The sequence below is a fragment of the Dufourea novaeangliae genome, unplaced genomic scaffold (genome assembly GCF_001272555.1).
Source record: "Dufourea novaeangliae isolate 0120121106 unplaced genomic scaffold, ASM127255v1 scaffold205, whole genome shotgun sequence".
Lineage (NCBI taxonomy): Eukaryota > Metazoa > Arthropoda > Insecta > Hymenoptera > Halictidae > Dufourea > Dufourea novaeangliae.
This window is the reverse complement of record NW_015374106.1, coordinates 293,152-312,945: the sequence shown is the minus strand read 5'-3', so window position 1 is coordinate 312,945 and position 19,794 is coordinate 293,152. Positions and strand designations below refer to the sequence as shown.

The 19,794-nt window shown below is 34.6% G+C and overlaps 1 protein-coding gene across 1 annotated transcript in view; it reads right to left on the bottom strand.

Moving 5' to 3' along the window:
- The window catches only part of LOC107190853 (dipeptidase 1-like), a 201,346-nt gene that overhangs the window by 94,078 nt on the left and 87,474 nt on the right, over positions 1–19,794 (bottom strand). Inside the window, exons 3-4 of the mRNA XM_015579739.1 lie at positions 6,447–6,727; positions 4,338–4,494 (exon numbers count right to left, since the gene is read on the bottom strand). Coding sequence (XP_015435225.1) covers positions 4,338–4,494; positions 6,447–6,727 — 438 coding nt within the window. The remainder of the gene's footprint in view (positions 1–4,337; positions 4,495–6,446; positions 6,728–19,794) is intronic.

The following is a 19,794-nucleotide window of genomic DNA, read 5'->3' as shown; positions in this document are numbered from 1 at the left end:
GTGAAAATTATTAGATTTACTACAGTTGTAGATCGAAAGTCGGGAAAAACTGCGATTTTCAACATTTTCAATCGTTTGTATCTCGTAGCAACGTTAACCGATTTTGATGAAATTTTCAACATGTACATAACTAACATAAATCTTCGATGTGTATTTATTAAATTTTCATTATAGCCTCAGATTAAAAAGTTGTAAAACACGACCTTTAATATTTTCTTCGCGATTCGGATCAATTGGAACTTTTTCAAATTTTTTTTTCACATCATTTAATGAATTAATGTTTCTAACTTCACAAAAAAACTCAAGTCATTTGGACCAATCTTAAAAGAGTTGTTCCGTCTTAAAGGGTGTACGAATACTTTTTACACCCACAGTATCTCCTATCGTTTTAAAGATATAGCTTGTCCTAGTTGCGTGGGACACCCTGTATACGTGAAAGTCTCGTGGTTGGTACACTCGTTTTTCTCCCTCGATCACTCGCTCTCCGCGTTCCTCTTCTCCATTCGGTCCCCTTCTATCCCGCCCCTATCCATATCTGTCGATTACCAATATCTTTCTAAGATGGCGAGAATCGACGGTAGAAACAGGATCTCTGGGTCAGATAAGAGTTAGTGCTCACTTGTTGACCTGTTTCACCGAACGCAATTTATCGAGATACGCGAAGCGGCTGGGAGAGGCGTGTAGGCGGTTGCGCTGAAAGATCCCAGGGCTTGCTGCTGAATATCCGTTGGAAAACAGCATTTGTATGAGAGCTAAATTACGGACGATGCATTGTTCGAGCATTATTGGATATTGTCCTTGACGGAATACATTCAGACAAATTGGTTATCGTGATCCCCGCAGAGATTACTTGCGTATGTATGTATTTTAAGTAGAAAGTATTATTGTGTACGAAACAACATAGTATGGAAGAGTGGATTTCAAGAGGATTTTAACAAAATAATAAATGTACTTCTCTCTTTGTAAAATGTAATGTAATGCAGTGCTCGTTGAAATGTGAATTTTTCTGAAAATTACGTTAATTGAAGGGTAAGTAATAAGTATTAAGTGCAATTAAATAATTATATTTAGAATTATAATTTGTATAATGTAAGATATTAATAAGCATAATTACCACCATATGCTCATCAAGGATATAAGATTATAATGGACGGATGTCCAACACAATAAATACATACATGCACATTTGTTTTATTAATAATTACGTTAGACTTTCAAATTAAACATACCTTATTTAAAACAATTATTTTCAAAAGACAATGTGCGTATCTAATTAAAATTTAATGATGTTAATTGTATTTGTAGTAAAAAATAGTTTTCTAATTCTTTAAAAACTATTTCCCCTTCGAAACCATTCTACCGTTATGTGAAATATTTTTCGGTATCATCAACGGTCGCGAAGTTACTCGCGGGGATCAATTTAAACGACTCACCCTGTTCTAAAATATTTAAAGACTTATGCTACAATATACTTTTATTTATATTTGATTATGTATGTATTAAAAAGTTTTTAGTAATAGCGTACAAAAGTTATAGTTGATATTGATGTTAACCGTGCATAATGAAGTAGTATAGGTCAATAATACTGTGCACACTTTTTGAAGCTTTAAGTGTTTAAATATTTTTAATATATTAATTAAAAGGCCAAAGCAATTTTTTAACAATTCTCTGATAATCAAAATGCAATTTCTGTGGCTATGTTCAATTTGATACTGTATTATCTGTAAACGAATATCGATTGAGAGGCATGCATGGAAACAATTTGCCGCAGGCAAGGGAACACTTAATTTTCTCCCTTTCCCGTTAAATATAGTTATAAACGTTACCGTGTCAGTTATGTCTGTATCGACGTATTGACCTGAACAAGATAAGCAGAACTCGTCATTGATTATACGCTGTTTGACAGTCGCTTAGGAAGGAGCGTAGGAAACACAATTATTAATTACGTCTCACTTTTTGTGGTCTTTACTTTAGGTTTAGTATAATTGTTAGAAAAATGAGAACTCTAATAGAAAATATTACATAGTGTAAATTTAATTTTTTTCTTCTTCGTTCAATTTAAAATAGAATACACTGCTATATTATATAATTAATACAGTCAACTTTAAAAGTAGGCATAGAAGAATATTTCTTGTCCTTCAATATGAAAAGAATTTATAGAAGAGAGTAGAGATTGACATGTGTAGAGCATTAATTAAATATTTTCTTTCTACTTTAATTCGTTGCATGCCACGGTGAAAAAGGTCGTATGTAGCGGGACACATCTTATTTCGTTTTTTAAGTCATAAATCGTCGAAAATATATGCGTTGAATTAATAGATGCTGTTGGTCTTGTTTTAAATTATACTGCGATATTAATTTGTTATTGTCGCGATTTACGTGTCATTCATGTTTGGGTGACGTGGCAGTCAACGTGTTAACAGTACATACACAAATATTCCATGCTTTAAGTTCAAACTATGAAATAATTTAAAATATATACGGAAACTTAGAATAGAACAATTTAGAAATATTTATGAATATTCGTTGCTAAACTCCAACGATTTATTCGCATGTTCATTCGCTTATTGAAATCGCAGAAGTCATGAAAAACGTCATTAAACCTTTTTCAGAAAATTATTTCAGAATAAATTTACAGAGTTGATATTTGTTGTATAACTTGTATAATTTACACAAAAATTTTCATTGAAGTTCCACCTTGTAGATGTTGAGTCAGATAGTACTGATTTACAACTACATACTTTGTTTTCAGATGAGTTATTCAATTGGAATCCCCACGTGGTATTGGACTTGATTTTAAAATACGTGTTATATTCACAATTAAGAATTGAAAAACGTGCAAACAGTTTTAATTAAATGTCAATAATAGCTCGAATGCAACCTAAATTAAACCGTTCATTTTCGCTGTTCAAAGACCATGTAGCCCCTTGAGCAGTTGATAAAACGGAGAAGGATCGTCGGAATTTTTCGATCAGAATTGTTGTAATTATGCATTCAATTTACTCCCAGCATTCCGTGATTTCCCCGCCGCAGCCGAGGGAATGTTTTCCAACAGTTTCTGTTACCCTCAGTTCGACAGGCGCCCTTTGAATTTAATTCGTCGGCGTTCCCGCAGGGTGTAGGCAGAAACTTGCCTGGGATTTACCGATATGTTCCTTTTGAAGACGAGCGAATAGTTTCGATCGAAAGTTCACGGCTTCGGCGCCATTAAACGGCAACTAATCTTGCCAATATTATTCCAGGAGCGAAATTCAAATGATTAGGAAGCTCAACTCCGTGAGTACTCGACGATACAGGTGTAATGGTAATAGCTGAGATTGATTTCCGTGCTCTGATCAATACTCCAACAGAGAAAATACGAAAGATAAAATATTCATGTCCCATTTATCAGACGTATTTGGATAATATCCGTCAATCCGTCGTTGAAGAAAAAGTATTAGAATTATAAAAATTATATTACAAGACTAATTTACCGTTATTGCCCGATAATTTCTTAATGGTAGTGTATATAGTTAGTGTTTTATTGTAACATATTTTTGTAGAATTCTAACATTTTGTGTTAGCTGATGAAAAAATGTATTGTCTTATAACAAAGGATTAACTACATTTGGTTGACCTATATTTTATGTAATATATTTTTATATTTTTATATACAGTATGTTTTTTATAATCTCAATTGTTTTATACAAGGATGACAAAATGTGTTACAACAAAAGACGAACTTCATACACTACTGTATGTACATAAGTCATTGGGCACTTGTGTTAGTGAATATGTAATAAATAGACTGAGGATGTTCATCACATTTATGTGTTTAAGTACTAACTCATGAAGAACAGTAATTAAATCGAAAGATACGATCGCAATGAATGGTTGTAATTAATAAAGAAGTGTTGGAACTATATTAGAAGTCAATTAAGTTCAATATTGTAGCGATATTCTTTATATTTCTTATATGAATAGAAGAATGCGTCATTTTTGACGCAAGAATTGAAAATTAATTTTTCTATGCGAATGATATGCAAATAATATTATGAAGTGATGTATATTACAAAAAAATTCAATATTTATTATTGCACGAAACACTTAAATAAAACTGGTATTTAGAATTATTTTTTTGATTTAACATTTGTGTCGGGAACTGATTAAAGTGACTGGCGTACAGCGAGATACAGCAGAGTGTTAGTACAGAAACATAAAGTTTATTTAAACCGCGAAACAATAATGTTAGACTAGCTCGAAGTAATTATACGAAGAGATTGCGCCCCGAAGAGTTTAAATTGCAATTAGGGATGAGTGAAAAAGCTGGGGAGCTGGGAATGTTATTTTACACTTACCTGTGCACCGACAAGGCCAGCACGTAATCTAGGAATATCCGTGTGACTCCAGTCTGATCTGGCCCAGGGATCCACCCTGCCGAGGTCGCTGCTCAGATTAACCTCGCCGAGCTGATTGTGTACGAACTTTCTAACGTTCCAGGGCAAATCGTTGTGCCTGAAACAGTACCGATGGAAAACAGTTACTAAATCATCATTACTTTTAAAGTTTTAAACCGGAATCACAACGAAACATATTGTGTAGAACAACTTTTTTCGTAGCAGAACGGATTTAGTCCGCAATGTAAAGGATTAATTATTTAATAAACTATTATCATTATATATGAAGACCACGGGGAAAAACAGGTTCTCAAAAAAAAGTTGAATACGCCGTCAACCAATCCCATATTACTAGAATTGTGTTTTTATTTGGTTTTAATGGATTAATCATCCTCTTGAACATTTCAAAATATTGATTGTCATAATACTAGTTATGCATTTGGTTTTTTTTACAAAATTTTGTGAATTATCAGCTATTCTCGTGTTAATAATTACTTTTTTAAATAATCACTTCTTAGGTTATCCATAAATTGTCATTTAACTTGTTACGTTAAGTTTTTAATACCGAGTTTTTCGTGGTCTTAGTAATCTATATGGCTGTTTCATTTGGATTTATCATGTTCTTCCTCTGTGATCTTCATGAACATTCGAAGTCCTTTTTGGGGCAGAGGCAGAGAAAATTGTAGATTTTTGAGTTGATAGTAAATTGTTTTTGATTTGTGAAATCAAATGGGGGTTTGATGTTACATGCGGATATTATTGATTTGTACTACTAGTTAGTCCATAGCTAACGAAATAAGCAATTTTACTAGCAGATAAATGGTCTATTCACTTGTCAGTGCAATTCGTTTGTATATGTTACTTTTGGCGAATATTGTGACATGATACATACGAATGTTGAAGATATATTTACAATATTTTTTCAAACTAATAAATTTTCTCCATCGAGATCCTGATATTTCTCTACTTATAATAAAAAAACTGCATCGAGTAATGTACTTCTGTACGCGTTATTAAATTAAAAGAGTATGCAATTGTTTATTATAGTTAATTTTATCACAGTTAAGGCACGAACAGACATTCAGTCTTGGCTTGTGTATTATTTTAGTGTGTTAAAACATTTCAGCAATTTCATTTATACTAAAATTATTTCTATAGACTACAAGCAAATTTTACTCATTTTAAAAAAGATCAGGAAATCTAAGGATCTCGGAATTGCCGTTTATTAAAAACATTTACTAAATCAGTGCTGCACAACGTAAATGCCAAAAGTCTCGGATGGTTTCTAATTCTATGCTAGTTGATTCACGAAGGTTTGATTTGAATTAGATACAAATAAAACCAGTACTAAAGCAGTTACAAAATATGGAAAAACAAAGAAAAATATTGAAAGGCGTAAGAATAACATTTTCGAGGTTTTTCGAAAGTGTGTAGGGTACAGGAACCAAAATTTAAAGTTACACAGCAAGTGTAGAAGTAAGAAAATTCATTTTAAAAAGGAAGTTTTATTAAATTAAGCATTTCTTTCCACCAAAAACAAAATTACATTAATCTTCAATAATGAACCTCCTTGTTCCCCATTATCACACCCGCCAAGCATAATGAGTAGGGAGTTATACTGAACCCAAACGGTATTGTCAACTTATTAAAAAATAGTAGATTACCTATTGAGATGGCTAATTCTACTTAAATATGAATAGAGAAAGAGATAAATGTATTTGTTGTCTTTCAATTATAATTGCCAGAGACATGAAGAAGTGACTTCGACATTGGCACTGAATTGTTAATTTCAGAAATTTCTATTTTAAACTTCAAGCCGTAGCAACACACTATCAATAGCAAAAAAAAGTCTCGTAAGAATAGAAATGCTGAAAACTAATATTCCAAAAATGTTGTTTATTGGAATAAAAGTTTCTATTCGAAATACATGTTATAAAATAATCATTATGTATTACATTAGATTATTATTAAATTATAATTAAATTTGTATTAGACTACTTTTTTGGAGCAAAATCTATCAATATTTGTCCACTGATCAAATATACTGTTTGTCTAATCGCGTGATCTTACCCATCGATCAGAGGCACTTCAGTGAGAATCCTCCTGATCACGTCCAGCCTTTGCTGGTGCGTAACAGGCGCGGATTGTAGAAGCAACGGTAGACAAAGTCCTCCGAGAAGCAGAGCCGCTACTAGGAGCAAGATGGACGCTAGCACTCGGCACCTTCTGCGAGGGCTCTCTTCCCTGCAGTCTTTGCTGCTGCCGCTGCTAGGCGAGTCCTCGCACGGCGGTGGCAATCGTACTGTGCCGTTACACGGTGCAACGTCTGGCAGTTCTGTTAGGCACGTCGTCTGTAAATGCGAAATTAAATTTCGTGTATCAGTACTCAAATTATTTTTCAAATCAAACTGTCTCGAATCTAATAAGTGGACTTACGGATCTTTATGTAAATTCAGAGATTTATTCAATTTATTGAATTGAAATTAAGTTAGATATTTCGTTTCTTTATCAAGAATACTACTACGTCCGAAATAAAGTAAAAGTTACAGTAATCTTTAGAAAAATGTTTACAGTACTGTACTTTGCATATTCGTATTTTGCGATAAATGCATAAAATCCGGAGTCTACCAAGAAGTCGTACAAAATAAAAACCGTCGCTTGCAATTGACCCGATGCTAATGTGTGATTCTTAATTAAGATATCTTATTAGAGGAATTTCTAAATTAATTTGACATCAATAGCTTACATATATTATAATCTATAGCGATAGGCAGATACATATATTTTCTTAAGTTGATTTCATTTCAGACCCAATTTAATTTAATTTAACGATAAATAACGGTGTTGTATTGGAGATGAATTCCGCTTGTACCAGAGAAATGTTATAAGTTATCGAGAATGGAGGGACTATTTTCAGTAACAGATTCTGTAGAAATTGTTCTTACATACTTCTAATAAATCTTAGTTTTAGATCATTTCTGAGATTGCAAAGTTATTTAAATTTATAGTTTAAAATATAAATTAAGTAAAGTGGGAAAATTTTTGAGTATTCTAAATATTACTTGCTACTGCTAAAAGACACGAGTGATTACGAATGAAATGGGCAAGTATAACTAACATTATAGGCTCATTTAATCTGAATACGCAATATTTTATTATTATATATTTTTAATAATGAAAGTATACCATTGCGACGTGCACGTAAAGACACACAAACTGTTAAACTTAAATACAGGTAGGTTGTGCACCATCTTTACACAATTTGCAACATTTTAGTTATGTATTTCTTTTATACTTCCATCTTTTTATGTTTATCTGTTTTTGTCGTTTTCGTTGTATAATAATTTCTCCTGTGAATTATGTATAAAGACCTAATTATTATATTTATTTGTACACGAATGTTAGAAGCTCTGTTGGTCACTCGAAATCTTAAATATTCGCGAGAAATGTTATTCGTCGTTTCGTTATTACGAAATTTACTTTATCTTATAATTTCTTCTTACTTTCTTTACATAAAATTATAACACACTCTGCTGTACTTTTTAATGAGAAAAGTTCTATTGAGTTGGTGGAAAATAAATGGCCGTTTGTTTTGATCATTTCCGTAGTATAGTTTTGTCACGCCATTATTTTATAACAATACAGATACGAATAGCGATCGGCATTTTGTTTTCAGTCATATGATACATTACGCAAACAAAGGAGATGTTCATCTCTCGTTGTTACGATAACTACATCTTAATTTGCAACGGAATCGGTATGTCCCAATAGTGTTTAACCTTCTTAAAGTCCTATTTCTGCCTGGGACTGATCCACGTTTGGCTGTTTTTAAGTAAGCCCCTAATCGGTGTGCAGGTTAACTTGAAAATGGTTTGACCGAGAACAAAAACCGAAACATTTTGTGTTCTATATGAAATTTACTAAAGAAATATGTAAGGATTTTTAGAAACATGATTTTTTGTGCAAATGATAAATATTTGAAGAAAAAAGTTTCGTTTTGAACCGAAAAGTTCTGTATAAAAATGTCCATAGTAAAGGAAGTTTTTAACATGTAGCAGAATCCTTACGTGTTACTTTAGTAAATTTCATGTAGAATATAAAAATGTTTCATTTTTTGTTCTAGATCAAACTGTTTTCAAGTCATTCTGTTGGCCAGTTAGGTGTTAATTTAAAAACAACGCGAGGAGCTTCAGAGTCGTCATTTAGGTCTATGAAAAAAAATTTGTTTGTATACCGGAAGATATGTACAATAAAATGTTTTTAATAGATGTTTCATTTACTTCATTTGTAGAATATAAAAATGTTTCATTTTTTGTTCTAGATCAAACTGTTTTCAAGTCATTCTGTTGGTCAGTTAGGTGTTAATTTAAAAACAACGCGAGGAGCTTCAGAGTCGCGTAAAAATTTGTTCGTATATCGGAAGACATGTACAATAAAATGTTTTTAATATATGTTTCATTTACTTCCTTTTTCTCGAAAAAAATTGCGAAAGAAGATCTTTTATTTTGGGCTCCAAAGTGCCCAAAGACCACTTAAAGGATTATGCCTACCTATAAATTTTGAGGAAATCGATTTTTGGGTTTTAATATTTTCTTACAGTACATCATTTTAGAAATATTGTGTGAAAGTTTGATTTTGATCCGACCAAGATTGGCGGAGTTAGGCCCGTTTAAAGTACACGGCTTTGGAAGTTTCAGAGCAGATATACGTAAAGTGGTAGGATCCCTTTCTAGGGGTGCGTGAGTCATGAATACTGTGCTCCAATGCAATTTATGGTTGTGTTAGTAAATACACAAAGCTATATGAAACCGTAATACTAAGAATAACTATATATAAAAAATTTGCATTGATTCGGTTATAAACCTGACTTGAAACTTTAAACGTGTATTTCTCAAAACCACATTTTCAAAATCGATGACCAAAATATTTCGACAACCGCTGCACCAAACTGATTCAGCTTTGGTGGACTCATTCAATACATAGAAATCAAGTGCCTGATCGTGGCGTTTTGTATTTCATTGCGTAGTTTTTATTTTATAGATCAAAAATGAACGATTTTTTTGGCGAAAATCGATACTTCGATTTTGAACAGCCGCCATTTTATCGTAAATTAATTTTTCAGGATAATAAACGAACGGACACTAGATAATTTAACATAGTAACTAAATTTGCTCGGATTTTTTATTTTATATTTCCCCTATTTATTCATATTTTGCATTGAAGAAATGATTATAAGCACTTTAGAAATGTACACTTTAGAATACAATGAGGTACGTTTAAAAAAGTCTTAAAGTTTTTAAAAATAAATTCCGAACGTACATGTCTTTTGTCGAGCTAGCAGGTAGGCATAACCCCTTAAAATATAGCGAGCGCCAAGCTTCGCTATTCCATTCTCCCGCAAAGTCAAATAGAGGGAAGTGCGAATCTCCGATGTACGTGATAAGTGGATTGGTACAGTTCGAAAGCCAGGCCGGTAACGAGTATTTAACTATCCGTTTAAAAGTGGATTACAGACCAGTACGCCGGGCCGGGTAACTCATAGCTGGATGAGTAACAAGCTGCATTACGCCCGCTCGAAAAATATGGCGAACCCAGGCAACATACTTCCTCGCGAACCAAGGTGATATCCTGCGGAACGGTTCGGTCCAGACGCATTGCAGACGCCGTGGAACTTCGCTCTCGCAGTTATCCTCTAACTCACATAAAGTATAGTAACACCGAGGTTGCGCGGGTTTTACACACGTGTCTTCGAGTCCGTATTTTCTCCTTGCCATCCGCTAACGCTCTTCAGGCCGACGAAACTTTTATCGGGTCGACATGCACAAGAGAGTTCTCATCTCTTTGCTGCAAGCGACGCGTGATCGTGTGTGCTAGTTTTATATTTATGACCAGTAAACGCGGTCGCTTTTGGGGCACGGGATCATTCTAGGAGGTTAGTGGGGTTTAACTGGTCAGAATTCGTGAGATTTTCTTCTCGGGCAATTCGGTGATCAACGATACTTGAAGTCATAAGTAGGTTAGCGAATTTTCACGGGGTTCTAGAATTTTCGGTTTTATCCTTCTGGTTATTACTTACCACCATAGTGGCTTCGGTCGAAGTGATTGTTGAAGACGGAACTATAATTATAGTGGTGTTCTTCAATTGATTATGTTGAAAGTTATTGAATAGCCAGCGATAGTAATCACATTCATTTGTTTACTATCTGAAAGGAATGAATAAATATTCATCCGTTGTTATTATATCAACTAATAGTTTAAATAGCCAGCGATAGTAATCACATTCATTTGTTTACTATCTGAAAGAAATGAATAAATATTCTGCCGTTGTTATTATACCGACTAATAGTAATAATAATAATTATACTTTGTCACCATAAAAATGCATACTCGTGACTTGGGTTGCTTAAGTTAGCATTTTTAACCCTTTAGAGACGGACTTTTTTTTAACGAGAAACTCCATAATGCAATAGTACGGACTATAATTCACTCCAATATGAAGAAAAAATAGGTTAAGCACAGTTTGACGCATCATGTTTTCACAATGGGATCATATGTCCCAATAGGTCTCAATTGTGACAGAAAAAATTATAACAAATTGGGAAATAAGTTTGTCCATTGGAATGTCTTATAAACTGGTTAACAAAGAGAAATTAATAAATTCTAGTGTTAAGAATATGTTAGTTTGGGTTCGTCTGTCATTGTAAACACTCGAATTTCAACATGAGTACAGCGTACCTACGCTAAACGGTTTGAAGCAGTGTTTCTTTGCACTCATCCTAAAGGACCAAAATTCATCTTCTCGGCGGCTCGTTACATGAAATAGTTAAACGAGTTCGTAAGACGCTAATCCGATTGAAAATGTCTGAGCATCATCAAGCTCAAGCTTCGTGGAAGTGTTATACTTACTTTAAAGCAGCTATGCCGCCAAATTAAGCAAATATGGAGGCTATTCTCCGAGTGGTACGCTGGAAACTTGAGTAAAAGCATAGAGGCTATACTTGAAATTGAAGCTGATGATGCATTATATTAGGTAATTGCGTCGTAGTATTTTAGATGTACTATAAGTCTGTTTTTCAATTTTTGAAATTATCAATTATTTTTCCAGGTATCGTTCCAACGCTCTTGTGGAACAGACTGTATTAGTCATACCCACAATTTTTCCCAGCCTTTTCGCTACACCATGTATAACGATACCAAATATCCAACAAAACCGTCATTATTTGTTTAATCAAAAATGTAACACAATGTGTCTATGTTATTGTATATCTTAAATTACTCACGTTACAGGGAAATACGCATTCTCCGCCCGGTTTGTTAATTGCGTTACATTGTACTGTATGGTACGATTAATGGGCCATGAGTTAGACGCACAAATTGTCGGCCCTTTCATCGCATAGGTAATTTCGACGGTAACTCTCGCAGTTTAGGGTTGCATTGTACGCCGCGGAAGCTAAGGAAATCTCAGTTTCATTCGAATACCCCTACCCCGTACCGCAGTTCACGGGTTTCTTCTGCGTGTGTGCCTACCACTAGAAACTTTGCATCCCTGTGTTGGGATCCGCATTATTGTGCGCCATAAATACAAGAAACTCGCCGTCGTTGCACACGCGGAGCCGAAGAGACGCACAGAGTTGTACGTCAGTCAGATAAAAGTTTCACCGATGTTCAAAGTGATCAGGTTCTTTCGAACTCTGAGCTTGCATAATACCGAGCAATCCGGAAATCTGAACGCAATAACGAAAAATGATCGATTATTCATAGAAAAATCAAGAATAACATAGATGGTTTGATACGTAACAAGTTCCGATTCCGAGAAAATTCGTTCCACGAAGTTCGATGAGTCATTGTTTATGTTAGTTTATATTAAGGATACTGTAGTATTGCTGGACTGTATACAGTGGGTGTAAAAAGTATTCGTACACCTTTTGAAATAGAACAACTCTTTTAAAATTGGTTCAAATGACATTAATTTACTAAATGATGTGAAAAAAAAATTTGAAAAAGTTATAATTGGTCCGAATCGCGAAGAAAATATTAAAGGTCGTGTTTTACAACTTTTTAATCTGAGGCTATAATGAAAATTTAATACATACGTATCGAAGATTTATGTTAGTTATATACATGTTGAAAATTTCATCAAAATCGGTTAACGTTGCTACGAGATACAAACGATTAAAAATGTTGAAAATCGCAGTTTTTCCCGACTTTCGATCTACAACTGTAGTAACTCTAACAATTCTCACATCTTTTGATGTCTGTCGCTCGTTTCTGTATTAACCGATTTCAATGAAAGTTTCAGTATGTACATAATCATGAGAAAAAAAGAGTTGACAGAAAATTTGCTATAATCACTGTTAATAACAGAGTAATCTCTACTGATCACGATTCGTGGTTCACCCTGTATATACAAATAAGACAACTAGCACAAGAAATAAATATCTCATTTTCATGTTTAGAAATTAACGTCCAAATCTGTAAATTTACATTAACATCCGTAGTTTGGTTATTCAATTATTATTACCAATTAATGTCACCACGATCGTGTTTTCTCATTCTCTCTCGAAATGGTTCTAAATTCTATTCAACTGTACCGAGACTATCCGAGTACGAGGTACATGATACTCAAATGAAACTGTCAACTCTGGCGATAATGTGCTCATTCCAAAATCTTTCGTAGGGGGCAAAGCCGCGAACTGTAGTTCCTCGAACTTTCGTACTTTTGAATGTTCCCGTTCTCGACACTGTCTTCGTTCGTCCGCGTTCGAGGTCTCCTTATCCCGGGATACTTTCCCTCCGATATTCCGTTCCCTCTATAGCCCCGCCCCGACCCTTCACGGTTACTGCTACTTCCTCTTCCTTGTTACTGGCACATCGCCACGCGTTAACGAGGGAACAAGATGAAACTTCGCCGACAGATATTCCTGGGGCACGGAATTCTCGGCGCACGCTTTGGGAACCAGAATATTCAGCATTGATGTGACATCACGTACACCTAGCTTCCGGGTTTTCTATGCGCCTGAACATACGTGCCTCCTCTCTGTCCGAGCGTGTCCGAACAATTTGCGTCCGCGAATATACTCAAGTTTCGTTACAGCAGCGAAACTCTCCCGCTATGTCCGCGGATATTGGTCCGAGGGCGTTGCTTCCCGAAATCGCGATTTAGAAATTGCGTCCGATGTACAGTTCCCGGCCAAAAAATTAGGGTCAACAATATAATTTTCCAAATTTTTCGCGGTGATCGTAGAATTAGAAAGCCAAAACGTAATTTAATAATAATTATTATTAACTAGTAAAGTACGCACATATATGTTACACACATATGAATAATTTATATATTATGGTATGTAATGCCTTATTATTTTTTACTTTCGAAAGAGCACGAAGACGTTAATAATATTTTATTGTAAAGTACTACTACATGAACGTAGTGTGGACAGTATTTATTTCAATAATTGTAATAATTAATTTAATAAAATCCAATAATTTTCTTCTCTTTAAGTTCATTAGTTGTTTTCCATTAAATCGTCATTAATCTTCAGCAAATGGAAAGCACATTTGTTGCCCATAATTCTCGTTCATTTTACCGTCATTTGTCTATACAACATACGGCAAAATTTGTAGTAAAAGAATGAACAGGATTATTTCTCATGCAAAAGCAAGTCGAAAGTGTGCAGTAAAATTTGTTCATCCGATTCTTCGTTTCCGAGATAATGGAATTTGAAGATCTGCTGGTTACACGAGCAATTGAATATGTAGGATTTGCCTAACGCGTCTGATCATTTCATTCCGTTTCTACTTACTGTACGAATACACGTGTACTGGATGAAGTTTCTAAGTCATTCTTTTCGAAAACGAAGCCTCGTATGGCAAAAATTTATTCCACAATTTTAGCTTATTTCTGCATGAAGAATCATCCTGTTCTCGCTGATACCATGAATTTCGCCTCATTCTGTGTAGTTCACCTTCGTTATTCGGGCATCGAGTGTTCTAGTAATTAAAGAACGGTCGTCGGTAGTGTCGTAAATAGTTATTAAAGACCGCGTGTTACGACCGTTATAGAGTTTTCGTGAAGGTAGATTCATTAATTAGAAATTCTTTGGAATTAGTTTCTACGGTTAAGTTTGTGGCACCCAGGGGACATCTCCTGAACTGTGCTGTAAAACGGGTCGACACGCGAAGTGACTTTGTGTACAGAAACTTCGATCTTCTGCTAATTTTTCTACAAGCTTTCTAATTAGAGATAGAAGTTCAGAGATTTAGAAAACTGTTATACAACTCCTCTTATGGAATTTAATTTTTATTGTAGAATAATTGCAACACAAATACAGTTTGTTCTATATCATTTTGTTACGGTTCGTTTTAACATACTTTTTTGATAATGTTCAGTATTTAAGAAGAAAAAATATAAAAACATTTTATGTATATTTTTATTGTACGATTTGTACTCACAGGAAAACAGAAGGCTTTGGTGTCGAATCAGATATTCTGTTGAACCATGCTAATACAACAAATGTTTAACACATCCTAAACTAAAAAGTGGCAGTTCTCTGAGAATTTCGATAAACTATGTATTATGTGGTACATTAGAGTTATGCAAAATACACAGAATTTTATTAAAACACATAGAAACTTCATCATTTTCTGACTACGTGAGTAAAAAAGGAATAAATTTGTTGTTTGCATATACCCCCTTTTTTTAATGTTAATGTTATTGATTCTTAAATATGTCACACAATAACTGTTACATTATTGTATTTTCAATTACAATAATTTACATTCTGTTCAATATGTTTGTTACAAGAGATAAAAGTGTACATATTATACTTTCATTGTTCACTATGTATTCTAGTTTACATAACACAATTTAACAGGTTAAATATTAAAGGATCATAAAGAATACTTAACGAAAAGAAGGAAACACGTAATATGGTTTTCAATTGAGGTATAAAAGTTATAAACATTAGGGTGTCCATTTATACCAGATAATTGCAATTAACAGCTATTAGAGAACAAGATCGATTATTTTTCCACCAACCATTTAATATCTGGTACTAGTGTTGGATTTTCTCGAAAATGTATGGAAAATTTGATTTAATGTGTGTTACTTAATAGTACATATACCTAACAAATTATCGTATAGTGTAGAACACATACCAACTGATATATTAGTAATATTGTATTTACTAGAAAATTCATCGTCACTGAAGTCTATATGATTAACAAGGGAACTTAACTTCGGTAACGTCAAAATTCCGATTATTTTGAAACTTTACAGTTTTGTAGGGATATCTTATTAGAGTTATCGGGGCAATTATTCTTCTTTGCTAAATGTTGGTTCCTCAGGATGGAAACACTATTTATCTGTATATCACGAAAACTACAGTCGATATAAAAAAAAGTTGTCACAATGAAAGTGTAATGATATTTTATGCTCTATAAAACAGTACAATAAAAGTGTTAAAAAAATGTGGTTTCGATAAAAAATTTAATCAATAGACGAACTGTTAATAGTTATATTACACAGTTTCATAGGGTATAAAAAGCCAATCAATTTTCATTCAGACAATATTTTTACATCTACTACAATTTTCAGGATATACAGAGAAATAGGAAAACACAAAGTAACATTTAGGTAGTGTTTTCACCATGAAAAACCAAAAAGTAGAGAAAAAGAGAAATGTATCTGATAATGATATTTCTATTGAAATCACATACAAGGCTTAGAAAAGTTGGAAATATCGGGTTGAAGAAGTTCCCTTGTAAGCGAATAATACGAGAGATCTGTCCCGTTTCAATGAGTCCACCAATACTCGTCCGTAATTAAATACGTAGTTTATGGACCGGATAGCAATTCCGTGCTTCCCGAAATCAAGCAAATCTACAAAATTTTATCGAATCGCTGCAGGACCCTTCTTTGTTGTCCTTCTGAGAGGCAATATTATGGAAAGTAGAGCAAAGATTAAAGTCGGGGGCGGGGGTGGGGGATCGGTCAGGGAGGCTACGGATATAAGAGGCGATCTTATTCGAAAGTCTGCAATTCGCACAAAGGAAGTAAGGCCAGGCTACGCTAGAAGGTGGCTGCCAGTTAATGGAACTAAGAACCATGCGAATCTGTTAAGTCTGGCAAAGGCTTCTCGCTTTGATCCGTCAGTTGCACGTACTTCTCGTCTTCAGCCGTCTGAACGCATTATTCGCCCGACGTAGTTGAGTTCGCGTCGTTTATTAAAATTGACCGGATAACGATCAAGGTTCAAGAACTTCAACAGCGAAAGACACGACGATCCACTTGTGTGGATAGGACGGAATGTTTTGTAACAAAATGGACGAGCGTTGGACGAAAATATAGTAAAACCTCCCCTATCCGAACTAATAGACCGATACCAGTGTTCGGTTAAAGAATTTTCAGATACAGCAATTACGTTTGTGATATTGAATTTCATTTATTCAAATAGAGATTAAGAAAACTGACAGTTTGTTTAAATATTTATGGATCCCGTATCTTTTTGGCTGATAAATTAGAAAAATTTTACAACCTACGCTCGGCCACAACAATATTCGGACACCAGTATAATTTTGACTTCTATCTTTTTCTTTGCTGGTATAGTTATTTTGACTTATATAATATTGAAATCCCAGTGATTCATTGAGTTTAATAACTAGCTTCGGAGCACTCATGTTAGTTGAGGATTTCTTTTAATTTCTTGGACGGTTTTTTTTAGGCTTACAATTGGAATCAATCCTATCTTCGTCCCGATAACTTTTAAAAATATCCCACATTGTACTTTAAAAAAACTCGCTATTTTTGAAATCTTTAAAAAACTTGCTATTTTCCGTACCGATTTCTTCTTTTCGTAGTGAAACAGTACTAATTTCCATATCTCGGAAGATGTATTTGTACTTTTGCGACTTATACTGTGGCAGATTCGGAATAGGACAAAGGAATACTTAATTTCTGACATCTTCAAACGACGAATCAACATTATATTTACAAACACTCATTCCCGAATGGTTGGAATTGGAATATAATCAGTGCCTAAATATATTTGTTACATTAAAATCGCTCTTCTTTCGTTTTCTTCTAAGCTTTAAACAAGGATACATAATAAATCAATAGTTTGTTTATTTTTGGCATCTATGACGAGAAACATAACACCCAAATATCTCTGCTTAGGATTGAAAATAGGAGAAAATGTTGAGGGGAGTGATACAGTTCATGGGGAAAATATGATGATATAAATAAACTTTTTGTTTACTACTATTTTCACGGTTATTTGAAAGGCATCGATGTTTTTTTAAATAGCATCGCATAGTTTAAACTTCATAGCGTTGTAGCTGATTGTAAGACTAGTTCAATGACCTAGTATACTGTGACCTTGAAATGACCTTGGATTTACAAATCCGTATTCGATCAACATAAGCAACAGTATGAAAACTAATTTTATTTAGATCAAATTAAATGTTTAATGAGGTGACCTTCCGTAATGATGCAAGCATTTAATCTTTTGCGAGCCTACAAAGTGTTGCTTCAATTTCAAATGTTCAAATCAATTTCAATTTCAATAAGTCGACGCACACGTTGTTGCTACGAAAACCTGGTGGCTCGAGAAACCAAATTACATGCGTCATAATGATTCCGTTGAGTGAATCTAGAGTCCAGACTTCTGAATTCAAGGTCACTTCGGGGTCATAGTAACCTATATTTCTGAATTCGTCTTAACTTCAACTACAACCCTATGAAGTTACAACTACGGAACGCTATTTTTAAAAGCACCGATTTCCTTGAAATAATCTTGAAAATAACATGAAACGAAAACTTTGTTTATACCATGATATTTGCCTCCTTGAACAGTAATATTTTCGTCTTTAACATTTTCTGCTATCTTCATACCTTAGTACTGTAAAGTGGTTTAATACATTTTAGTTGTTCGTTGAAAATATAATCGTATTAGATACTAGAATAGGTTCGTGCGGTTTTTTTTATCAATGGCAAATTCAAAGTAAACTTCCCTTATTATTTGATAAAATATATTTTTTTTATGTTATGAATTTTTCCTGATTTACATGTTTGTGTTTCGTTGGAAAGTCTTAAAGATTTATATACGCACGTATTATACGATCGAAATGATGGTGAGCTTCGAATCTTCGAAACTGGGGCAAAGTTTTCCAATATCTAAAAATCGTACGCCGTGTTGCTTACAGTTTTTACCTATGATGCACCTCAATTCTTGCCAGTATTCTACTGTTAGAGTTACGATTGCAAACTGTGAGTTTGAAACCTGTGAATTATGGATTCGGTGCCAAGATTTATGTACTTCGTGAAATTTTTCGATTTCGCTACCGCTCACAAGTATTAGGACACCTGGCCTGTACGAAGAAAATGTGATGATTCGTAGAATTGATAAATTTTAGGCTACTTTTGTTACTTTACAGTACCATAAACGTTGTCCCATCCACCTTTAATATCCCTCTAATAATATTTATTTCAGATTTTTGGCGCTTTCGTAATGCTTTGTAACATTTACTGTACTTATTGTTAGTTACTTGTAATAATATATTCGATAAGTGTCCTAATACCTGTGAGTGGGAGTGTACGTTTTCCCATGTTCTTCCTAATATACAGGGTGTAACAAAAATGTTGTCCGACCCGGAAAAGGGACACTCGGGGTGTAAATGGGAACAAGTTTTTCCTTAACAACAATGTAATCTGAGGCTTCATTACCGAGATATTAACGAAAAACCCCGACCAATCAGAGCGCGAGTTTGCCAGCTGACTTCCCGCGCTAGCAGTGGCTACGCCCTGCGATTTATAGTGAACGCTACCGCGGGAACTCGGCTGACAAACTCGCGCTCTGATTGGTCGTGGTTTTTCGTTACTATCTCGGTAACGAAGCCTCAGATTACATTGTTGCTAAGGAAAAACTTGTTCCAATTCACCCCCCGAGTGCTCCATTTCCGGAGCGGACACAATTTTTGTTACACCCTGTATAAATACAACCCTTTAAACCAGTTCCTTTCAAAACGTTCGTGACCCTTTCGGTATTTGGGTTGATTGACTTTGCGATAGTCGACGTTCAACTGTAAAATATTTTTCATGCTACCTGTCATTATGCAAGTTGCATCACGGTCACCAGAGACTCTGTCGGAAAATCGAAGTCCGACTACATACATCGCCACTACTCCATACCTCATTTTCCATCGGTCATGCCGTACAATAACGAGTGACTCGATAACGTTAAATTAAATCATTCCGGGAGAAGTTATCGGAGCCCCGCAAACTGTTCCAACTATCGACACCGATCGATAGTTTTCACCGCGGAAGCTGCCGCTGCCGCCACCGCGCCGCTTCCAAAGTTACGCGACGATTCTAAGTACATCGGGGGTGGGCAAGGGCGCGGAAAGTTCGCCATCTCGGATGGCG